The sequence below is a fragment of the Equus przewalskii genome, chromosome 15 (assembly GCF_037783145.1).
Source record: "Equus przewalskii isolate Varuska chromosome 15, EquPr2, whole genome shotgun sequence".
Taxonomy (NCBI): domain Eukaryota; kingdom Metazoa; phylum Chordata; class Mammalia; order Perissodactyla; family Equidae; genus Equus; species Equus przewalskii.
In genome coordinates this window covers 7,964,383-7,988,614 of record NC_091845.1, presented here as the reverse complement: position 1 = coordinate 7,988,614, position 24,232 = coordinate 7,964,383, and the positions used below count along the sequence as shown (strand labels likewise).

The window sequence follows — 24,232 nt, the reverse complement described above, 5'->3', positions numbered from 1 at the left end:
AGGCCCCACAAGGGCGGTGGCATTGACTGCTTTGTTCACTGCTGGCTCTCTCCCCAGGGCCCAGAGCCACGTCGAGTACACAGTGAGTGCTCAGGACACATCTACTGAAGGATCGAATACACAGACGAAAGCTTTCCCAACGCCCAAGCTTAGTAGGTGTCCACAAGCCTCCTTACCCTTCGCTCACTTTAGGCTTTTCCGCAAAGGGGGGGAGGGGGGACGACACCCTTAAATCCCGCACTGCTTGCTCCCACTTCTACTGGGGGCGATTCTTTTTAGATATTTATAGCAAAAGGTAAAAACACCCTTTAACTGAGACACACGCTAGCAGAAAATCATCCCTGGCACTTTCCAGGGACAAAACTTCAGGACGGAGCCGGCATGACGTGTGCCAAGAGACTCTGAAATTTAAATACACGAAACAGGGTGAGGGGAGGACACCTGAGATTGGAGGGCATCTGGAACACACGGAGAGAGCGGCATGGGCCGGGCAGGCCCGGGCTCGGATGTCACCTCAGCAACCTGTTGGCAAGTGACCTTGAGCACACTGTGCCTCAGTTTCCTCATCTGTGAAATGGTGATAATACTGCAATGAGAGGCCATACATAAAGGGCAAGGCCCCCCACCCCCAGCGCTTGGAATTAAACCTCAGGGTTGGGACCCGGCCCCCAGCCCCCAAGGGGTCTCCACCTGCCTCCCACATCGAGGCTGTACTTCGTCTGTCACTGGGCCGAGGTCTGAAGCGCGGCTGGCTCCCTGAGACGGTAATTGTTAGGACAATTTAGGAAAGCCTTTGGGGGCTACAGAAAAGTTGGCAGTTCCAGATCAAACAGCCGGCTGTCCCCGGAGCCCGTCATCAGAACATCAGAGGGACAGTCTGCAGCCTGGCTCTGCATGAACTGCTGCGGTCAAAAACCTGATTATTCCAAACCCCGGTGCGCGCTCGCTCCGCACTTTCTCCTTGTCTGGGTAATTAGATCTCCCAGGACTTCAACAGGATGCTGGCGGCTCCGTGCCAGCTCGCGCGTCCTTGAGGCTGGCAAGGGGGTGGCAGGAGATGAGTCTCTGCTGATCAGATCACAGCCCCTCCCAGCTGGTGCCCTCCCCCTGGGCACGACCTCTAGGTGGGGATGAAAGGGTGACATTGGAGACAGAGGGAAGGAGGCTGGGCTGGGCGTGCACAGGGAGGTGGTGCAGACACTGCCGGCGGCTTTGGCCAGGGTTAGATTCCCCGACATCCCTGTGGTCCCCAGGCCGAGCTGGGCTGTAGGTTCTGGTCGTGGGGAGGTGGACTGGGGAGCCCTCAGCACGCACATATGCATGCAATCATCACTCAGGTTTTCATTTACTTAGAATCCCTGCTGGGTGCCGGGGTTCAGTGGCGGATGCAACTGCCCTTGCCCTCAGGAAGCACAAAATCCAAAAGCCTAGGACGTACTGCCTACCCACCAATATGCTATGGCCACCTCTCTCAAGCGGAAGGAAAACACTTTAGCCCTTTAGGAGCGGAGCCAAAGTGCTGTAATTCACAAAGCTACCGTCAGGGTCCTACAGTTTGCCTCCAGGGGATTTTTTTTTTTTTTTTCCTGCAATGGGGTTTGGCCAGGAGTCTCCCACAGGCCTATGCCTCCAGGATTGGGCCACAGTTTTGTGACTCCTTTTTCTCACTGAGCACACAGTTTAGGCCTCTTGGGACCTGGTTCTCTCCCAGCTGACAGCTCCAGCTTCTAACAGACTCGAGGGCTCTTTTTCTGATGCTGTGATTTCTCCAAACGCATCCCAGCCAGGAAAGAGGTGGGGGGAGGGGCACAGGGCCGGGAAAGTTAGGAGACCCAAAGACAGGTCCCAACTCTGTCACTCACTCGCTGTGTGACCCTGTGCAAGTCCTTTGTGAGCCTCAGTTTCTTTACTATAAAATGGGAGGCTGAAAATACTTATCTCCCAAAGCAGGACTGATATAAAAAGAGATCATCAAGGTTACAGGGCCTGGCAGAGCCCAGGAAATGGACAGAGGGGATCTGACAACACTGAAGAGCAGGAGCCCCACCAGAACTCACCCTCAGGCAACTGCGGAAAGCAATTCTTAGGCATCCGGCACATCAGCTGAACCTCAGGTTAAATGTCACCTCCACAGGGAAGCCCTCCTTGACTGCCCCCTAAGCTGCCCCTCCCCTTAGTCATTCTCAAAGTCCTTATCCACCTGATATTGTCTTGTTCATTTATTTGTTGCTATATTTTTTGCTGGACTCCCATAATCTTTGTGGGGGATGAGGATCTTTGTTCACTGCTGGATCCCTAGTACCTAGGATAGCATCTAGCATCAAGTAGGTGATAATAAACGCTTCTTTAAAGGACAGATGAATTAAAGGAATGTAGTGATTCTCAGCCAGAGGGTGGGGCATACCCCACCAGAGGATGTGTCAACATTTGGCAGGGGTAGTGAGGGGCAGGGCATCTATAGTCTCAACATTATAATTATCATTTATTTTCAGTTACAATCTTCAATTTATTCTGGAGTCCCAGATGGCATTAATGGAGGAGCAAGCTCTGCAGTTTTAAAGGAAGCTCTGGTTTTCTATAGGCTGGGGACTCTGATCTCCTGTTCCTGTCCTTGAGGACCCTGCTAAAGGGTGGCAGCTGGATCACACCATGCTTGCAGGCCACAGTGAAGAGTTTAGATTTCATTCTAAGAGCATTGGGAGCCATTAGGCTTCCAGCACGCGGTGGCACAAGTTGCTTCATATTTAAGTTTACTCTGGCCACTGTGGGGAGAACAGCTTGGAGACGGAAAGGATAGAGAAGGGAGGGGCTTACACATCCATCATTCTCACTTAATTTTCCTAGCAACCCTGTAGGTAGGCATATCTAATCCACTTTTCAGACGAGGAAACTGAGGCCACACAGCAAGTGAGTAGAGTTGCTGACATGGGACCCTCAGTTGGTGCTCCACGTCCAGGCCCTAAAAGGCTCCAGGGCTAAAAGCCTCCAAACCCTAGGTCTCGGATTTTGGGCTCATCTTTTAGAGTCCACGAGGCCCAGACCCAGAGGCCCTTGAGAACGTAGCCGGCCAGAAGGAGGCAGATGAGGGAGCTCTGGAAAGCAGAATCAAGTTCTTGGCCATCCCGTTGACAGATGGGGTGTCTGCCTGTCCCCCACCCCATCCCTCCCTCTCATATTTGGGCCTGACCTCCAGAGTGTTTGGCAGCAACTGAAAACTCCCAGGCTTTGGGGCCAGAGTCCCAGCACCACTCTGTGGGGACCACAGGGCCCTAGGGGTGCCCTCCATCCCTGTGTGACAGCCGCTTAAGGGCTCGAGGTGTGGCCCCATCCAGGCCCAGGGTTTTACTCCCACAGGTGTGTGAGTCGGACAAGTGAGTCACTCCTTCTGTGCCTCTGTTTCCTCATCTACAAAATAGGGATAATAGAGGCATCTTGGCATACCACTTTGTCCAAGGTGGTCACCAGCTCGGCTATTACTGCAGGACAGGGCAGACTTCCCCGTGGGCTCCCTTCTGAACTGGACCACCTGGCCTGCCCTAGGTTGAGCCTTCTGCTGGCCACCAGATGGTGACCAGTAAGGGGGCAGCTGGAGGAGCTCAGGTGGGGGTCTGGTTCTTCACTTTGGCCATCTGTGGCCATGAGCCAGAGACATGCAGCCACAAGAGGGCTCCAGCATCCTCCTGTGGGGTTGACGGGGTCCCCAGGACATCGTGGATTCACTATGGCGTCCTCCTGCGGGGTTGACGGGGCTCCCAGGACATCGTGCATTCACTACAGCGTCCTCCTGCGGGGTCGACCGGGCTCCCAGGACACCGTGCATTCACTACAGCGTCCTCCTGCGGGGTCGACGGGGCCCCAGGACACCGTGCATTCACTACAGCGTCCTCCTGCGGGGTCGACGGGGCCCCAGGACACCGTGCATTCACTAGGCCTAGGATGCCCACTCTGCCTCCAGTGCTGAGAGGAGGCCTCAGGTCCAGAGGTACTTCTCCCACACGTGGGCCACTCCCACCTCCTGAGGGTCCCTACTCACCCTCGCCTGCCCTTAGGGGAACTTGAGAACACTCTGCCCTAAGATCCTCTTCACTCGGGGGTGTCTGTGTCCTCCTGGGAGAACCTCTAAGGAGGCCTCTCAGGCAGAGGACGGACGTTTCATTCACTCATTTCCCTCCCTGGAGAAGGTGGGGGCGCTGTGTGGGTCGGTGGCGGGGCAGCCGTGCTGCTCTGAGCCCACTGCCTCTCCTGGCTGGTCCTTCGGTTCACTGATGTCAGGATTAAGCCCCGGACTCTTTTTAAAGACTCTGGGACTGTAAGCAATGATGATTTTTGTTTTTTTGTTTGTTTTTTTTTTAAAGCGTGTGTAAGACGTTTACCTGCACAGCAGTGCTTGGCACCGAGTGACACAAGGACCCAAAAAAGGCCAGAGAGGATTTCTCCTCACCCCACATTCCCCAAAGGGACATCTGTAGTGTCAGTCCTGCCATCTGTGCCTGCACGTCCCAACTTCCCTCTGGAGAACCGAGCTAAGTCTTCCAGCCTTTGCCCCAGCTTGGGGGGCCACTCCCAGCTGCCAGGGACCGTCCTCACAGGCGCGGCCAGCTCCTGCTGCTCACCCCGTCCGCCTTAGCTGACCCTCCTAAGAAGGACGTCCCCCCAAGGCACAAAGACGGGCTAAGAGAGACACCACCGCCCCTGATCTCACCCCGCGGCCCCAGCCCCGGCCCCTCGGGATGTTTCCTTGCAGCCTCCTCCCTGCCTCTGTCTTCGTGGCGCCGTCGCCACGCGCAGTGCAAAACCCCGCTCTCTTCACATGGCCTGCTTTAAAGAGCCTCATCCATGCTGCTCCACGTTCCCTGTAACTGTCATTTTCCTACTGTTCCGTGAGGTACATGGAGAAGCTGAAAGGGGCTTAATTGCTCTCCTAATGTTGGGCATTAAGGAATTACTTTTTTTTGTTGTTTAAATATAGCACAGGGATGTGGTTAAAAAAGCTGGGACTGAGGGTTGAGAGGCCCGAGTTCTCATTCGGTTTTGTGCCAAATGGCTGTGTGAGCTTGGGCAAGATCCGTCCCTCTCTGGGCCTCAGCTTTGTAAACCTATCATATGTTAACACTGATGACGATGATGACAATAGTAACAATAATAAAGGCTGCTTCCTTTCTCTGCGGGCTTCCTGCACTGTGCTGTGTGCTCTCATTTGCACCAGCTCATTTATTCCTTACAGTGGCCCAGGAGTAAGTGCTTTTTCACAGATGAGTAACCAGGTTCCGAGAGGTGAAGTCATTTGCTCGGCACAACACAGCGAAGAAGGAAGCGGCACAGCCGGGAGTCAGACCCAGGACGTCTGCTGCCTGATGTGCGGGTGGCATTGCTACCTCCTAACACCCACTGGGGAGGGGTCTCCAGACAAACGTGGCCACACAGATTGGAGCTCGTCTGCCCTCACCACCGTCCTCGTCTGGTCCCGTTTACGCCCCCACTTTACAGGAGAGAAGCTGTGGCTCCAAGTGCAGAAGTGACTGTCTCAAGGGAAAACGTTCTGGTTGAACTGTGTTCCCCTGAATCCACAACTTGATGTCCTAAGTCCCAGGACCCCAGCATGGCACCATAGCGGGAGGCAGGGTCACGGCAGAGGGGAGCAGTGACTAAGCAAAGACGAGGTCATTAGGGTGGGCTCTAGTCCGACATGACTGGTGTCCTTACAGAGGAAACGTGGACACGAGACAGACACACACAGAAGGAAGACAGCGTGAAGACGCAGGGAGAAGACGGCCACCTCCGAGGCAAGGAAAGAGGCCTGGAGCCGACTCTCCCTCCAGGCCCGCAGGAGGACCAAGCCTGCCGACGCCCTGATCTCCCAGCACAGCCTCCAGACTGGGAGACAGTGTGTGTCTGCAGCTGAGCACCCGGTCTGTGCTCTTTGTCATGGCGGCCCCGGAAACTCAACCATAGCAAGGAAGGGATGGGCGAGAGAGCTGAGGGCCTGGGGGAGGCGGGAGGCTGTGACGGAGGCCAGGGAGGAGGCACGTGTGTCCCCTTCATGACGTCCAGGGATGACTCGAGGGCCCCAGCCCTGGGTCGGGGCCTCACCCACTGTGCGCTTGGGTAGGTCCCTTCCCTCCTGGGCCTCAGTGTCCCCATGTGCACCCTGGGATTGCTGGATAAGATGCTCCCTGAGAGCTGTTCCAGACCTGTGGTCCTGTGGATCCATGAGTCCCTCAGGCCCTCATCCCATCCGCTTACTGACTCAGCTGGTATAGAGGCGGAGGGTAGCCCCAGGGAATGCTCCATTCTGCTCTTGTGTCCAGCAGAGGTTTCCAGGAGCTCATCGCACAGCCTGCCCTTGAGGCTGTTACTCCTTCATTGTCCTCTTTGAACCCTTTCAGTGGCAGCTCCTATGTCTGACTGCCTATCCAGTGTCAGACACCCTGATCATGCCCTACCTGCAGGTGACCCTCTCCTTCTACTTCTCTTACTTTTGCTTTGCCTGCTGCTTGCTCCCTTGTAGCTGGGGTTCCCTAAGGACCTGTGCTTGACAAGGGCCCCAGGTGAATTTACTCCTGCACGCTTATGAAGCATCTTCTGTGCTGGATGCTGTTCCAGGTGGCAGGATACAGCAGTGAATGACACAGGCCCAAATCTCTGCCCCCCTGGGTAAGTGGGGGCTTGTTAGCAGAGACAGGACTTCCCTATAGACATCTCTGTCATCTGGATGTTTCATCCCCAGCCCAGCCTCTGTCCAGGGCTCCAGGCCCACTGTCCTGTCCCCAGGCAGGGGAATGCCTGGTGCTCAGCACAGACCTCCCACCTCACCCGACACCGCTCCTCTCCTCGTTGGCCCCGTTTCTGCCACAAGTGGCCAGCAGCTGTCTTGAAAACTGAGTCTGTGTTGACACCCCTCCCCGCTGACCACCTACCACAGGCTGCGTCCCGCTGCTCCGCGCCCTCTCCTCTGCATCGCCAGTCCCCGTCCCTGGTCCGGCCCTGTCACCTCATTCCAGACGCCTCTCCCCACTCCCCACGGGCTTTACCCCTGGGGTGTCTCCCCATTCCACACCCAACTCACGGCTGCCGGACCAAGCGTCCCAGCGACACTCTCCTCTGCCCAGGAGTCGGCAAGGGCTCCCTCCTGCCTCTGAACTTAAGCCCAAACTTTTAGGCTCGGCAGTCAGAGCTTTTCAAAGGGGTCCCTACTAGAGACTCTGCAGCTATCTGCCTGCGTCCAAACCCACGTCCTCTACTTGTTAGCTGTGTGAACGTGGGCAAGGGATTTACCTCCTCTGTGCCTCAGTTTCCTCTTCTGTAACAATGGGGTTGATACCAGTGCCTACCTCATAAGGTTGCTGGGAGGATCAAAGGGGGTAGTGAAGCTCTTAGGATGGTGTCTGGAACACCTATAGTGTGCGATTGCCCTTAATTATTATCACCACTTCTAGTCCCTTCCTCCCCGAAGCCCCAGCCAGACAGAAAGATCGGCTCTTCCACTACACACCCTTCTTCTTTGCCTCCGTGCCTTCGTCCATTCTGTTCCCTCTACCTGTGTGCCCTTCCTACTGCAAACCTCGTCTGCCCCTCAACATCTTGCCCGAGTACCGCCTCCTCCGTCAGCCCTCCCAGATCCTCCAGCTGGAAGGGCTCACGCCCACCTCTCAGCCCCACGGTATCTTGTCTAAAGCCGTCCCACAGAAACAGCAGAGTCCTCTCTGCTCAGGAACGGTCCCTGGAACCATGTGCTGGGACCATGGAAATGTCAAGGGGGCCACCCTGTGGGGTGGAGCTGGAGCTGACGCCGGCAGGCGGGGACCAGGGAACCATCGGCTGAGCTGCTCATTTCCACCGACTGTAAATAACTCCAGATCTGAAACCACAGCAGAGGCTTGGATCGCGCCAGGGGGAGTAAGACAATCGTTGTGGGGTGAGGGGGCCCTGTATAAATAACTTCCCTGCCCCCTCGGGGCCTCTCGTGTGACAGGCGGGCCGCAGGGAGAGGCTGTGCAGCGTCCTCCAGCTGAACTCGGGGCCTCTGTGGGACCCAGGCTGGGTGGACAGCTGAGGTTGTCCTAGCACTAGAGAGGGTCCAGGCTGCAGTACTGAGCAACATCTCTCCCCCTCAGCCCACCCGATGGTTGAGGAAACCGAGACTCAGGGAGGTGATGTCATCAGAAACTGGTGTCCAGGCCCCTGGACCTCTGGGAGCCAGGGAACTGTGGCCAGGGGACACGCACGGGCCTGTGGAAGCCTGTGGGTAGGGGTCTGAAGCCACGTGGTAGGGACGGGCTGTGACGGGGCCTCAGCCACAGCCCAAGGCTCTGAGGTCACAGCCTTTCAGGGGACAGAGAGCTGGGGTCTGGCTGCGAGTCGGCCACCCTTTGCAGTCTGATGTCTGGCTGCGGGGGTGCTGGGGCTCACAGTTCCAGAATGGCTGCGTCTGGAGGAGCCTCAGAGACCAGCAGAGCCGTGCCCTGTATTTCCCACATGGGGAGACAGAGGCACAGGATTGGGGAGGAGCTTGGAGGGGGCCCCAGTCAACAAGGACCAAAGTCAGACTGGTCCCCACCTGAGTCCTCCCAGCTCAGAGCGTCCTCTCACACAGGTGAGGGGACTGAACGTCCTTTTCCTGCACCCCTGGGGGGCCCAGCACACGAGGCCTGACCACAGCTGGGGGCAGGGAGGCGGCTGCAAGACAACCCGCCCCCTCCACCAGGGCCCTGCGGGCCTGCACCCTGTGTGTTTTCCCTTTTAATCCACAGACCAGTGTGGACCCCGGGAGCTGGACACGCCCCAATCCATTCGACAGATGTCAGACCCGAGGCCTGAGAACTTATGTAACGTGGGCCCCAACCCAGGCTTGGAGACACTCTAGTTTAGCACCTTTCTTCCAGCATCGGAAGTTTCCAAAATTCTTTTCTTTTCTTTTTTCTGAATGCTTTGTTAAAAAAAAATCTTACCAGATGCTTCCCCATGCAAAACAGATAAAAAAAGGAGCAGCCCTGGTACACGGTGGGGCAGGACGCCCAGAGCCCCACCCACTCAGCATCTCCCTGCCTCCTGCGGAACCCCAGGGAACCCAGTATGAGAACTACCTCCCAAGCCTCAGCTTCCCTGTGTTTAGCCAGTTCTTTGGTTTACTGGCCCTGGAGAGGAGCTGTGTTCAGGGCCTCCCCCTCCCCGAGCTCACGGCTCAGTTAGCACTCATACGGAGAGCATTATCACCCAAGCTGCACACACAGCAGGAGAAAACCAACAAAAACCAGAGTCTAAAAATCAGTCCACAGTCTGTGGGCTGGAGTCCTCTGCCCTTTAGATACAGCCGAGGCCCCAGGCTCAGGGGATTCCTCACTTCTCCCCATGCATGGCCAGTGCTTGCCTCAGGGCCTTTGCTCATGCTGCTTCCCACCGCTAAGAATGTGCTCTCCTCCCCATCTCTGCATATTCTACTCCTTCCTGTCCCAGATTTGGCTCAGAGGCAGCCTCTCCCAGTGTGGCCTCTGGTCAGGCAGGGGTCGCCCCCTCCTCCGAAATTCAGCACGCTCCCTCTTGCCGCAGAGTTATTTTTGTCAACAGGAGGCAGTAGATTAAGGAGGTTACGTGTGCACACTCTGGAGCGAGCCTGCCTGGGGACCAGTCCTGGCTGGGCCCCTCGTTCGTGGCGGTGCCCTGTGCCTCGATTTCCTCATCTGGAAGCTGGGGACACGAACAGCTCCTGCTTCACAGGGGTTTGCAAAGATTAAACGAGGCGATGCCGCAAAGCTTCTGCAGAGAGCCTGGCTGGCCGTGAGTGCTCAGGCTGGGCTAAGAGTCTCTAGCGTCTGTTGGACTGCCGTCACGGCCAGGAACCAGCAACACAGCTAGACGGGGAGAGTCTCTGGGCGGCGGCAGGTTACAGCCCAGCTCTGCCTCCCTCTTTCCTGGGCGTCTCTGGGGAGCCCTGGAGGGGACAGGCTTCTGGAGGGGCTCCTCCTCGCCCCCTCTGGCTGGCCTGAGTCCTGGCCCCCGCCCGGCTGCCATCTTTCCTGCTGGTCCCTGCCTGCTTCTGCGCCCCTGAAGCTGTCTCCTGTCTGAAAATCTTCCCCCTCTGCCCCTGCTCCTTGGACCCAGAGGGAAGATCCTGGAAGGCTGTCCCGGCCCTGTCGCACCAACGCTGCTCCTGAGGAGCAGACGGAACCTCTCTTCCCAGAGGAACAACGTGGCCCAAGCCTGCACATAGTAGGTACACAACACATACTGGTTCAACAAATGAATGTGTGTCAGCCCACACCTCTGCCCGGCATGGGAGAGGCGGAGGAAGCACTGGGGATGTGCATTGAACACCTGTATATGTTGGTTCCGGGAGGCGGGCACTATTTTCATACCATTTACAGGTAGGGAAACTGAGGCTCAGAGGGAGGGAGTGACTTGCTCCAGGTCTTGGTGGCGGAGCTGGGACAGTCCAGAGTTAATGCTCCTCTCATTCCTTCTCTTTTCTGAGCACGCGGCAGGCACTTAGCGTCTAGACCACATTTATTCTGCAAAGCAAAGATGCTTTCAGAGCAAGAATCGGGGCCCGCGTCCTCTCAGAGCCTTCGTTTCCCGCTCCAGGAGCTGCTGTGAGGACCACGCAAGTCGATGCGTCGCAAGGGCCTGGCCCTGATGAGTGTGAACTCAGGGAACCACAGTCACGGGGTGGCTTCGGCATTTAGACTTTTGTGTGGTGGGTCTGCCTCCCCCACCGCCCACGTCCCCCACCCCTCTGGGTGCCTGGCTGTCGAAGCTTCTCCCAGGCCCAGCGGCGCCATCCGTGGGCCACAAAGTCCCTCTCGTCCTGCTGGACTCCATGCGGCGGTCAGCTGGAGGTCAGGCCCTCTCCCTCCCCGTCCTGCCTCCCCTGGCCACCCCAGGCCCGAAGGACGGCTTGCCCAGCAGACTCGGCTGCCCCGGCCTGGGAAACGGAGAGCAGGCCTCAGTCAACGTGTGGGTTTGTTGGCGATTCGCAAAGACGTGCGGGTGGCATTCTGGAACGCGTCCACACGTGAGTCATCAGACCTTCACAGAAAGCTGTGCTTTTAAAGGATTTATTTTTCCTGATTGGGGTGTGTGTGTGTGTGTGTGTGTGTGTGTGTGTGTGTGTGTAAGCACTGCAAATCCAATACTGGGTGGACTTTTTTCTTTCTAACCCAGAGCCTCGCGCGTGCCATCTAAGCCCACTGAGCTGCCCAGATAAGATGCCTTTCTCTTCTCCACCAATTTACACTCAGCTTGTCCCTTAAAGTCCCTGGTGTGGCACCTGCCCTATGACACTGGCACCGGCCCTTTACGCATGTTACCCTGACCCTTACAGCAACCGTATGAGAGAGGCACTGTTATTATTCCCGGGCACCAATCAGGAAATTGAGGCACAGAGAAGTTAGACAACCGGCCCAACGTTCCACAGCTGGAAAAGAAGCGGAGCCAGGATTCGACCATGACACCAAGTTGGGCTCTTCGCTTCTGGGACACTGGCTGTGGACCAGCCTCGCCCGGACAGGCCCGGCTTATGCCCACGACCCTGGGTGATTATTCCCAGGGCTGCGGTTTGGCTGTGGTCACTCCGAATCTGGTGCTCCTGGATCCGGCCCTTCTCCCCAGCTGCCTCCTTGATTCTGTCCTTTCTCGCCCTCCGGGCCGAGCACCCCTCAGAGGCATGGAGCACGGCTGTTCTTCACCCAGGCCCTCCTCAGCATGCGCACAGTAGGGGCCCTCCACACAGTAGGCCCACAAGCATACGTGGCTTGTCCTCCATCCCCTGCGCTTCCCCAGTCTCCATGTGATCTGAGGGACCAACCCGCCCGCTCTGGGGTGAGCATGTGTGCTGGTCCGACCTATTAGCTGAGTCCATCCTCTGGCCACAGGGATGGTTCAAGACTGGCCATGTGACTCCAGGTGGCCCAGTGAGAGTCTGTTCTCAGACTTAAAGGGGGGCACCCTGAGAAAGAGGTGCCTTTAGCTGTGGGGCGGCTGGGATGGGAGGCTGTTAGCCTGAAGTGGCTGGGGCCCCCATGAGGTGAGGGCCTGCCTGAGAATGAAGCCAACGCAGAGGACGGTGGAGGCGAAAGATGGCAGGAGAAGGATGGACAAAGGTCTGCTGCAGCACTGGAGGCCCTGGATCCAGCCACGCCTGACGGCAGAACAGCCCCTGGACTTTTCAGTTGCACAAACCAGAACATCTCTTTTTTTGAATAAGCCAGTTTGAGATGCATTTCTGTCAAATAGAATCCTAATAGATAGAAACCGTCAGCAAATACCAGAAGATGAGGATTCTTTTGTAGAAAACTTTCAAAGCAGTTTCGGCTCACTATCTCAAAATGGCAGAGGGAAGTAACACAATGCCCGTTTTACAGATAAGAAAACTGAGGTCATGAGCCTGCTTGGTGACAGAGGCGAGTCCAGGAGGTCTCCCCTGTCTCAGTGCCTTCCGTCCTCCAGCCCTGCGTGCATCTCTGAGCAGGCGGCTTCCTTTCCTGAGCCTCTTAAATACCGTGATGAGTTTCTCTCCTCCAGGCATCGCACCTGCCACAGTCCTGGGCCGGAAAACGGAGCCTGGGTCACTTCATATGAAGACCTGGGGGGAGGCGCTCTTGCTCATCTCTGGCCAGGCTGCGAACTCCCCACATGGACCCCGTGTCTGAGTGGCCCCCAGCTTCACCCTGCCTGGGACACTGCTGGATCTGTGGCTGCCTCAGTTTCCCTGTCTACCCCTTAGGGCCCCAGCAATCCTTGCCGAGAAGGAGCACACAGAGAAATAGGGCGGCACAATGACAAACGGAGGCCCCCACTCTCCACTTTCACACCCTCCCCTGTGCCCAGCTGGTGGCGGCTCGGGGATGACATGGACCCCGCCAAGTCCGAGAGGCGTTCTCACTTAACGTCACGTTTATGCAGCACGGGGCGCAATCCCCACGGTCTGTCTCCTGTCCTCCCCCCGCCCCTCTCTCTCCTCCACTCGGGCAGGCTGTAGGATTCATACAAAATTAACCGGAGGTTCCGTTTCACAACACTCCCAAGTATCCGGTTCCTCCCCCACTGCTGCCCCATCTTCTTTGTTCCCTTTCCTCCCCCACCTGGAAACACGCGATGCGGGAGCACCCCATGGGGCCCGTCCCAGGCCCTGTCTGCCAGCTGAGGAGCAGGGTCAGGAAGTGAAGGATGAGGGCCGTGCATACCCAGCAGCTCATGACAGCACCACTCTGGGCTCGGGGAACAGAAGCCAATGGTTCCACGGGTGACACAAGGTGTCCTGTGTCCTGTCCCCAGGCTTCAGGGAGTGGCCGGGGTGTCCCCCCCCCACTTCTTTCTCCTTCCCTTCTTCCTTCCTGCCAGCATGTCACAAACCCCCGGGCACTGCACCAGGAGGAGAGTAACAAACAGTTCCTGCCTCCAGGGTCTCAGTGGCCACCCCAACTCCCACGACCCATCTTTCCAGACTCACTGCGAAGTCGTCTACTCCGGGAAGCCTCCTGTGACAGCACAGTAACTCTCTGTCTGGCACCGTCTTATTTAATTGCCCAATTCTTTCATGCATGTTGTTTCTTAAAAGAGTAGTTAGGGACAATAATAACAATGACAATGAGCATCATTCTGTAAGTGTCTGGGGTCTGCCATACTCGGCACCGAGGCCCTCCTGTGGATTATCCGATCCAACACTCACACATCCTGTGAGGTGGGGGCACGATCACCCCCACTTCACAGACGAGGCAATGAAGGCTCGGAGAGGTTACCCTGAGCTCTCCCAGTGTCCCTTGAAGAGTAAGCCAGTCAGGGTTCCAACCCGAGTTTCTGGGGCTCTACCATCCTAGGCTGGAAGGGTGTGGAAGGAGAGGGAGCCAGGAAGGACAAGCAGGGAAAGGCATTAGCAGAATGGAACAGAACCAAGAGCGGGAGAGGAAGGGAATGGAGCCCAGATGCGGGCGAGGCCCCCTTGGCCTCACAGGGGCCAGGTTTCCTTCAGGTGGAAAATCCAACAGTGCCGGCCCCTGGGAGCTGAGTCCATGGCCTGTACTGGCAGCACACAGAGCCCTGGGTGGGAGCTTATTTCCACTGCTTCAAACCCCCTCTATCACTTGCAGAGACCTTTCTGGCTAAATTAGCTGATGTGACCAGGAAGGCTGATTTATGCGTAGCCCGAGCAGCTTCCTGTAGGGTGACTCAGAGGCCGGGCTCCCTGCCCACGTCAGCAGATTAGGGGCAGGGGGTGCGGGGAACAGCCAACCTGAATCCTGTCTGGAGCTGGCACAACCCCAGACCACCTGGCTATTAAGTTGGGGGCTGGAGGCCAAGCATTTCTTTAAATTAGAAGCGGGCCAAACAGGGCAGGTCAAGTGCTGCACATGAGAGAGAACAAAGCAAAGCTCCCCGGTGGCCCCCACGCAGGCGCTCATCAGTCAGAGAGTGGCCTCAGAGGACCGTTCCCAGGTGCACACCCTGGGCTCGGGGCCGTGGATACACCTGGTGTGATGGCCGGCGGGGCTGTTGTTCAGAGTTTGCTCTGATGTGAACCGTGGTGCCGACGTCGAGCCCCCGGCTCCCATCTGTAAAATGGGATAACCACCCTGCTTCCAGGAACACGTGTAACCAGGAAGCAGGACAGCCTGGTGAGCAGCGCTGCACCACTGGGGACACTGGCCAGGACACTGCAAGAGTCAGACTCCGGCTGTTCTGGAGAATGTGACTGCTTCTTCCAGAGGAGCGATAATCACAATGAAAACAACAAGGGCCGACAGTGGTTGAGCACTTATGTGCGGGGCACTTGCCCTGACCTCATGCAATGCTCACGGCCCCTTTTACTGATGGGGAAACAGGTGTCTGGTCTCCAAGGCTGATCCTAGCACGCAGCACTGCCCAAGCGTCAGGTGCTGTCCTAAGCTACCTCACCTTGTCCTCACCGTGACCCTATGAAGCAGCCACTGTTACTGTCCCCATTTTGCAGAAGAGGAAACTGAGGCACAGAGAGGTTGAGTAACGTCCCAGAGCTGGTAAATGGCAGAGCGGGATTTGAACCCAGGCTGCCCAAGTCTGGGGTCTGCAGCATTATGCTGTTCTGCCCCTCCCCAAGGCTCTTGCAGCTCCACTGGGAGGTCCCTTCTGGGACCAGTGCGTCAGAGGCTCTGGGGAATCCTCCTACGCACTCTCCTCCTTCTCGGGATCTTTCCCATTGGAGATCTCATTTGGTCACAAAAAATTAGGGAACCAAGGCCTGGGGAGGTCAGAGAAAAGGCTGAAAGCTGCACCCACAGGGCAGACGAGAGGCAGAGCTACAGACAAAGCTGTCATCATTCTTTCCACTTACAGATGAGAAAACCGAGGCCCCTTCATTTTTCACATAACGCCTGACTTCTTGCAGCACACCGGTATTCGATGGAATTCTGTCTAAGAAACGCTGCTCTCTGCCATGCTACATGCTTTCCCTTCTCTTTCCTTCATGGCCAAAGTTGAACACCTCCTCCAGGAAGCCTTCCTTGACCTTCACAGCCCACCCGCCTCACCTCTCCTCTGAGCTCCGAGGCCTTGCTGCTCTGAGTCTGGATTATCTACTCAGACGTCTGAGCTGCTCCCTGTGGGCTGGGACTCAGTGGCCATGTCTCAGGGTTTTACTGGGCAATTATCCATCCTCCTCTGTGCTAGGCTCCAGGCTGGGCAACAGACGTAGAGAGGAGAGGGGCAGGACTCCTGCCTCAGTGTGCTCATGCTCCCCAGAAGGACACAGGGGACACAACGAGCCAGCTGGTAATGGCCCTGCACAGCGCCGGAGTGCAGCCACACACTGCTCCACGTCCCAGGGTCTGAGAGCCCGTCAGGTGGGCGGGGAGGGCAGACGTCTTAACCCGGGGTCCATGGCCTGGCTTTGAGGGGCTCTGTGAACCTGCCGACGGTGTGAGCTCCATCTGTTGCATGCACTTGGCTGTTTTTCTGCGGAGAGGGGCCATGGCTTCCATCAGGCCCTCAACAGAGTCCGGGGCCCAGAGACACTTGAATTCCTAACTCAGGAGACTCTCCTGGTCCCACACAAAAGGCAAAGACCACGGACCCACCCTGCTTCCCAGCAGGCCATGTGTGCCGACCTAACGGCAACAGGGAGCCTGGGCCATCCTGCCACAGACTGGTGGTCGCACAAGGCTGGCCCAGAAGCCCCCAGGCGGAGCCCGCTGCCTTCTCAGGGCCCCATGTGGGCCTTCTCAAGCCCTGACCTAGACTTGCACAGAAAAGATGCTTCCCCTCTTTCCACCCTCCCTGACAAAACAAAACTAAACACCGAGAAAGAAAGGTGTTTCTAAACCGCCCGGGCTCAGCACGCGGGCCCGAGTCAGAGATGGCAGCCAATCTGCGATGGAGGACCAGTCTTAGCTTTTCCTCCTGACCCAAGAGAGGAGGGCCCCAGACACAAAGGGACACGGACACCCAGAGCCACCAGGCACAGCGGGTGTGGGCACAGCAATCACTGGGTGGACCGCTTGGCCCCAGCTGGGCGGCTGGGTCCACAAACAGCCTGGGCAGGAAATGGGTCCAGGGTTGGCGCCCACCAGTGCCCAGGCACAGGGGCTGGAGTTAGGGGACAGTGTAGGAGAGACGTCCAGTCTCAGAGTTCTAAACTGTCATATGGGGATAATAATTCAGATACATGGGGAAGGGACTGCCATTCACTCTCCTTAGAATAATAATGGCTGCCACTTATTGAGTGCCTACTGTATGCTCAGGCCTCCACTAGGCACTGTGAGGTAGGCACTGGACCCATTTTCCAGAGGAAGAAACTGAGGCTCGGTGCAGCCTCTTTGCACAAAGTAGGAGGATTGGGGAACGCCAGGCGGAGCCTCACATCCACGTCTTTTGGGTTCATGTCGGGAACTCTTCTCCCTCATGTGAGGGGAAGGCAGCTGTGAGGATGGAGACCTGAACTCTGAGCTCTGGTGCCCAAGCTGGGCTGGTTTTTCTTCTCTCGGCCTCGTGGCAGATGGCCTGGCTTTTGTCGCTCCAGAGGAGCCCCAGGAAGCTGAGATCCTCTCTTTCCAGAGGTCCCAGGCCTGCTCATTTTGGCAGTTGCAAGAAAGCCCCACACTCATCTCCAGGGCAAGACACACATGGGCATCTGCCACCCTTCCCGTGACAGCCCATCTTACTGCCTGTGCTGTCTGCCCAGCTGATCCGCGGCCCACGGCCGCCCCAGAACCCCGACCAGAGCCAGGATTTGGGACAGTAGAACATGACACAGCCCAGCGGCACGGGTTGGGGAGCTGGAATTGGCTGTGTGGCAACAATGCGGTGGTCTCAGGCTCAGGCTCAGATGAGGGGGGTCCTGGGGTCTGGGGAAGGGAGGGCGAGGCTGGGGGGCTGGACCCCAAGGTCCAACCACTGTGGACTGGGTGGAGCCCTGCCTGAGCCTCACTGCAGGCAAGCAAGGTGTGGGTCCTCTTCGGGCCCCACCTGCCTCCCTCCCGGCCCCGCCTTACAGTCTGGGCACCTCCCAGATTTCCAGGACGGTGAGCGACGCCTGTGCCAGTGGTGAGCTGCTATTTCGTGTTGATTCTGGCACCTGGTTTTAGAACATAGCCTTGACCCAGCTCTGTTCCCGCTGTGCTCTCTGCAGGTGTTTTGCATCACACCTCAACCCAGGATGGTGAGAAAACAGACTCCTCTTCCCTGACCCATCCCAAGGGGCTGACCCTCAGCCAGAACACACTAGAATGGCTATACTGGCATTTCAGCTGTGTCCCAGGCATGCTTGTGGTTAAATATGAAATCGCCCCTGGGGCCTACTGACATGGCAGCTGTCAGGGCCACAGCCTGGCTTCGAGTCTCCCACACCTACCTTCGACAGGTGAGGTTTTGAGGCGCCGGCAAATGGCTTCGGTGTCCCCATACGTCTCCTTGATCTTGACCACGGCCTCGGTGCCCCGCAACTCCATGAGGGAGCGCAACTCCTCCATTGTGCACCCAAACTCGCCCCCATGGCTCGACTCATTTCTTTGGTTTTTGGAGTAAAAGTCGCTGTTGGTCATGTCACCCATGTTTGCCGCAGTCCCTGCTTGGGGTGGGACTGAGGGTCAGCGCCGGACCAGAGGCTGCAGGGCGATGGCTCCGTGTGGCTGTCCACAGCACAACCTCACTGGACGGCTGTGGCTCCTGGCTGCCGACTCCGGGTCCCAGGGGGCGGGGGTGGCTGAGGCGGGCTGGCGACAGCGGTGGCGAGCTCCAGGGGCCAGAGGGGCTCAGGGCTGTAAACCCAGGAGTCTCCATTCAGTGGGGCCCATGCTGCTCCCTGGAGCTTGCATCTACATGGTCAGGGGTGGCCGCTCCTGTGGGGGCAAGCACAGAGTGGTGATGGGGTCAGGAGCTGGAGGCCTCTTGGGAAGGTGCTCAGGAAGGCCCAGCCTGCACATGCTTGCACACACACCACCCCAAATAACACCCACTGCACACACACACACCCTGACACGGGATTTTCATGCAACGCCCCATTACACTGGAAATACAAATGTACCAGGGCACTTCACAAAACACCACCCCCGAGGCCCAGCCTAACACACCCTCACAACACACTCAGCTCTCTAACTACATAACACGCTCACTTCACAACACGCACCCTGGGGTACACACACTCTCAGACACACACAGCTCAGGGTGCCCTGCAACACTCAACTCACCTACTTTTAGGGCCCACCCCACTGCCATACACACATGACAATACACGGCCCCCCATGCACACTGTCACACACAGTCACACCTCTAGGCACACATCTTAACATGCCCACCTCCTTCCCTCAGAAGTGCCTGTGCTCACAGCCCCTCTGCACACACAGACCCTTATATCTCTCACCGTCCTCAACACGTTTACACATATCCCATGCCCACACAATCTGGGGCACACCCCACAAGTACATAGCTCTCAGGCTCCCCAGCAGAGATGCTCCCCCATCCAAGTTACCTATATCCGCAGATATACACTATTCTCCCCACTTGGGTCCCACAGGCATGGGGATGGGAGGGAGCCGCCCATCTCCACCGGCAGCCCCTAACAACACTGATCAAGGCGCTCAGCCTGGCCAGAGAAGCCAGCTCAGGCATATTCACCAGGACGTCCCTGAGCTCACAGCTTGGCCCCCAGTATGAGGTCGGGTCCACAGAGCCCTCACCTTGGGCTCCCCACAGTCCAGCACCATGGACAGCGGCTGCCACGTCCCTCTGACCGTCCAGGATGAGCAGGGAGTGGCGGCTTCTCTGCCTGCCAGGCCACCCTGCCGGGAGTGCGGCATCGGCGGGGCTGCCAGGAGAGAATCTGATCCGTCCCGACACCCAACACCGGTGGCCAAGTCCCGGCAAGCGTTGGGTGACAAAGGGCCCCTGCTGAGCTCGGCTGGACCTGGCACGAGGACTGGCCCCGCCCAGCAGCCGTGGACAGCTGGCCATCCCAAGTGCAGGACAGTGAGGAGAAAGGGGTTGGGGGAGCAAGACGGGACTGAGCTGTCTCTCCAGTCCCCCCTTCTCCCTCTCCTCTGCCCCCTCTCCCTCCTTTACAACTCTTTCCTCTTGCAGAGAAGTTTAGAGCAGGTGGCATTTTAAAGTTAATCTCATTTTCCCAGTGAGGAAGCTGAAGCTCAGAGAGAGAAAGGAACTTGTCCAAAGCCACACAGAGCAAGAGTGGAGGGAGCCCAGAGGTCGGCTGGTCTCCTGACTCTCAGCCCGGGGCTCCTTCCTCTTGCCCTAGGGGGCGCTCCCTCCATTCTCTCTGAAGAGTCGAGGCTGGAGAGTGGACTGTGCCCGACAGAGGTGAAGGACCTCTGATTCCAGGGTCTGGAATCAGAGCAGCCCGGGTGCAAATCTGAGCTCCCCGAAATCCTGGCTGTGGGACCCTGGGCAAGTCTCTTCACTTTCCGAGGCTTGGTTTCCTCACCTGCAAGACAAGAGCCATTTTCTCCTGCCCCCCTGCTACCTCCAGCTTACTGGGAACTAATTATAAACCATGTCCAAATCTGGTGTGTTTCCTCCTCGGCTACAGGGCTTCCTAGCTGTGGGCCAGGGGGGGCTGGAGCCACAAAAGAGCCCTGTCATGCCTTCCAGGAGGGCCTTTTTCCCAAGGTGGCAGGAGGAAGCCTTATTTTCACACTGGGGCTAACATGTATCTTAAGGAATAGAACCATAAAGCAGACAGGATGCCTCGAGCAGAGACACGAGATGAAAGAAAGTGTCATTTTGGGTTCCCAGCCCATTCCTGCAGGAGCACTCATGCCCCTTGGCCACCCGAGCATGTACCATGCCTGGAGCCCATGAATTCTGACCCCAACAGAGTGCCCCTGGGAGGCGGAGGGGAGGCAGGGACCAGGGACACCTGTGTGTAGAGATGCTGTAGAAGTCAGCAGTCGGGGCTCCAGAAGCCACAGTCTCTGGGTTCAAATTCTGGCTCCTCCACCTCCCAGCAGAATGGGAGATAAATTAACTTTAGTTTCATTATCTTAAAAGAGGGAGAAGTAATAATAGTATCTATCTCACAGGTGTTATGAGGCTCAAAGGAGTTATGGAGAATACTTAGAACTGAGCTCAGCACACGATAAGCACTCAGTGATTATTGTACATATTGCTAACCCCTACCACCACTTTATGAGATTGGCAGTCTCGTTATTCCCATAGAATATATGGGCAAACTGAGGCCAAAAGAGGCGAAGTAACTTGCCCGAGGTCACACAGCGAGCAAGCAGGAGAGCTGGGATTAGAACTCGGGCAGTCTGCATCAGAGACTCACTCTTAATCAGGATGCTCTGCCACCTCCCCTGGTGCATCTCCCTCACGGGGGTTCTTACGATGCTTAAATGAAGTGCCGGATGCGAACAAAAGTGCTTGTGAACCACAAAGGACTTTCTAAACCCGAGGCGCTGTTTTCTCTCTGTCTCCCTGCTACCTGCGGCATGGCTCATGGGCACTGATAATTACATCTCTGCCAGCACGAGCTATGAGAATCGTTAGTGGTAATTATATTTGTGATGACAATAGAAGGCATGAGGTAATGGGCTTCTGGTGACTTTTAATGATTATTGTGTTAAGAGGAACAACGATCTTCAACCATCTATCCATGCATCTACCCATCCATCTACTTGTCTGTCCATGTGTCCATCCATCCACCCACCCATCCATCCATCCATCCTTCCATTCATCCGTCCAACCAATAATTGTGTTTCGGGAACCTACTCCACGTCAGGCACTGGATAATCCAGACATGGTCCCTGCCCTCCAGAAGCTGACACAGGGGAAGAGGGCCAATTAAATCAGTGACTTCTATAACATGACGGGTTTGGCATGAGGGGAGTCCCAGGTGCTGTGGACATTTAGAGCAGGAAGATCTGACCCGGCATAGGGTATAAGGAAAGATGTTTCCTCTCAATATGAGTAGGAAATATTTTTTCCTCAGCACATTATGCAGGATTTAAACTAAAAGATGGACATGGAAGAAACCAAAATATACAACTGTCTGTTAGTAAGGAGCGACATGGTTAAAGGTATGGGAAGGGACCCGTGTGAGCATGTGCGGAGAGATGATATTCTGGGATAACAAAATCGGTTAAAAATCAGAGCTCCATCCTCGTAGGTATTGATCTTAAACTTCCTTCTCTGAGATTTCCCACTGCAGCTGCCTCTTCTGACGTCCCCTGCCCCATCGCCTCCTGCTCCTGCAACTCATGGGCGGGTGCATGAGAGCACCCGTGTTCGGGCATCTTGGTTTCCTTCTAAGTTGCAGAATTAATTTGGTACTTGATCTGACTGCGGGATTTGCTCAGTTTGAGAGTGTGAAGTCCACCGGCACAAAAGCACTTGTATGATGCCACACGAATGATCTTCTGATGGAGCTGAAGACCTGGTAGTCTGTATAGAATCCGTCAGCTGCTCAAACCCTCCAGTCCTGCCTGACACCTGGGACAGAGCACTCTCCATCCCCGGGCCCTCATGACTCTGTCCTGCTCAGGGTAGTGTCCTTTCCTTGGGAGCCTTCCCTGGCCACCCATGGAATGCTCCTGACTCCCAGATGCCTCCTGGATCACAGCACACTTTACACTTTATTACTTGGGCCTGCTTAGCTGTCTCCCTTCCCCAGGAGCCTGAGAGCTCCGTGTGGGTAGCAGCCATAGTTATTTTGTACCTGGTATGGTGTCTGGCATCCAGAAGGTGCTCAATAAATGCTTGGTGAATGAATGCATATCGGATCAGTCCTCGGGTCATCCATCCATGGGAGGCCCTTAGACCTCAGTTTCCTCATCTGTAAAATGGGCTAGTGATTCCTACTCTGCCTGCCTTACAGGTTTGCTGGGGATCAGAAAAGATATCAGAATCAACAGTATTATTTTTTTCCTTTAAGACGTGTCCCCTGCCCTCCACTTGTCAGTTTTAGTTTCCCTTCACTGTCATGAGGCACAGGCGTGAGGCTGAGGGCAGGCAGCTCCTCAGCCACAGCCCACCAGACTCTGATATCTTTGCTGCCTTGTCCAAACACCACGTGGGCCAACGCTCTACGCCTGAGGGGTTCAATGAGCTGTGTGACCTTGGAGAAGTCACCTAACCTTGATGGGCCTCACTGCAAAGTGCAGTCCACACGTCTGTCTTACAGGCTGCCGTGAGGACCCACTGAGGCCCCCGTGTGTGTGCTCTTGGAGTGGCCTCCTGGCCCGGAGCAGACGCTCCACTTCTGCGCCTCCCCGCTCCCCGCCTCCCCATTATGAGCAAGTGCACCTCCCTTGCTGCTGCAACGAGCTTCATCTGCAGCCAGCTCTCAACCCCACACAGTCAGCCCTGCCCCACATAACGGGCACACTGGCTGCCGAGGACGGAACGTGTCTCCGCCAGATTCCCATGTAGAAGCCCCCATCTCCGACGTGATGGTCTCTGGGGTCTCTGGGGGCCAGTTAGGTCATGAGGGTGGAGTGCCCACGAATGGGATTAGGGTTCTCATAAAAAAGATGCCCGAGATGATCTTTCTCGGCCGTGTGAGGACCCCGCGAGAAGATGGTCACCTGTGAGCCAGGAAGCGGCTCTCACTAGGAACGCAACCTGCCAGCACCTTGATCTTGGACTTCCAGCCTCCAGAACTGTGAGAAATAAATATGTGTTGTTTAAGGCACCCAGTCTACGGTATTCTATTATAGCAGCCTGAGCTGACTAAGACATGGGCCTAGACAGGGCACGTAGCCAGTCCTGGGCCCAGAGAGGGTGAGCAATGCTCTAGGGGTCACACAGCCAACTGAGGCCAGAGCACACCGAAAAGCACCTCACCGTTTTCCAAGCTCCAGCTGTGTAACCTTGACCAAGCCCCTTTCCTCCCTGGGCCTCAGTTTCCCCACGTGGAAAGAGAAGGGATCGGACTAGTGTTCTCTGGAGTCCCTTCAGGCTCTGACGCACCAGGCCTTTCAGAATCCAGAGGAACATTCTGACAACATTGAATTTATGAATTTCGGTTTCATCTTATTAGCATTTAAATGACTCTGTATTGTTACATTTCAATGACTCAAGACCAGGTTAGGGGCGCCTTAATAAAAAGCCTCCGCCAGGAGGGACCCCGGCAGAGGACAAGCAATGTTTTTTGCTGGAGTTAATTTTACATAGAAGGAATCTATCTTTCGAAGGAAGGATTAAAAAAAGCCAAAACCCCAAACTAACCGCTTTTTAAATCCTAACTGAAGGATGGTAGCTGGGCCAATCGCAAATGAATTATGCGCTAAAAATAACTTTCAGATGCCGAATCCTTCTGTTTTAGGATGTGCTGAATTTAAACGCCACCTTAATAAGTATTTTTAAAGTCACCTTTTCCTTTGAATCATCCCTGGCAGCAGTGACAGATGCGGGGACACAGGCCACGTCTGGAGACCCCGGGTGATGAGGCCTGGCTCTGCCATTTGATGGTTGTGTGGCTTGGGCATCGCTCCTAAGCCCTCCCTGTGCCTCAGTGTCCTGCCCCTCAAACAGAGCCAGCTGCGGAGCCGGCCTCCTGGGGTTTGTGAGGACTCACTGAGGCAGAGCTCAGCCCAGTTCCTGGCACAGAGGAGGAACTTGCTGAACGGGCACTGTCCTATGAGGACAACTTAACTCACTCCCCGGCCTCTCCTCTGCTCAGCTGGACTCTCCTCTCCGCTGCCGCCATGCTTAATGCAGAACGCAGGCCGAATGCGCCAAATCCGCAAGGCCTGGCCCTGCTCGGAAGGCGAGGGAGGTTCCTGGCTTGTTGGCACCGCATGCAAGGCTGGCCTCC

At 56.3% G+C, this 24,232-nt stretch overlaps 1 protein-coding gene across 16 annotated transcripts in view; it reads right to left on the bottom strand.

The window, feature by feature from the left end:
• ATP2B2 (ATPase plasma membrane Ca2+ transporting 2) overlaps positions 1–24,232 on the bottom strand; it is a 351,827-nt gene that overhangs the window by 99,481 nt on the left and 228,114 nt on the right. For all 16 annotated transcript variants that reach the window (XM_070576511.1, XM_070576502.1, XM_070576508.1 and 13 more), the window contains one exon: positions 17,816–18,302. In XM_070576511.1, coding sequence (XP_070432612.1) covers positions 17,816–18,014 — 199 coding nt within the window. In that variant the 5' untranslated portion in view covers positions 18,015–18,302. The remainder of the gene's footprint in view (positions 1–17,815; positions 18,303–24,232) is intronic.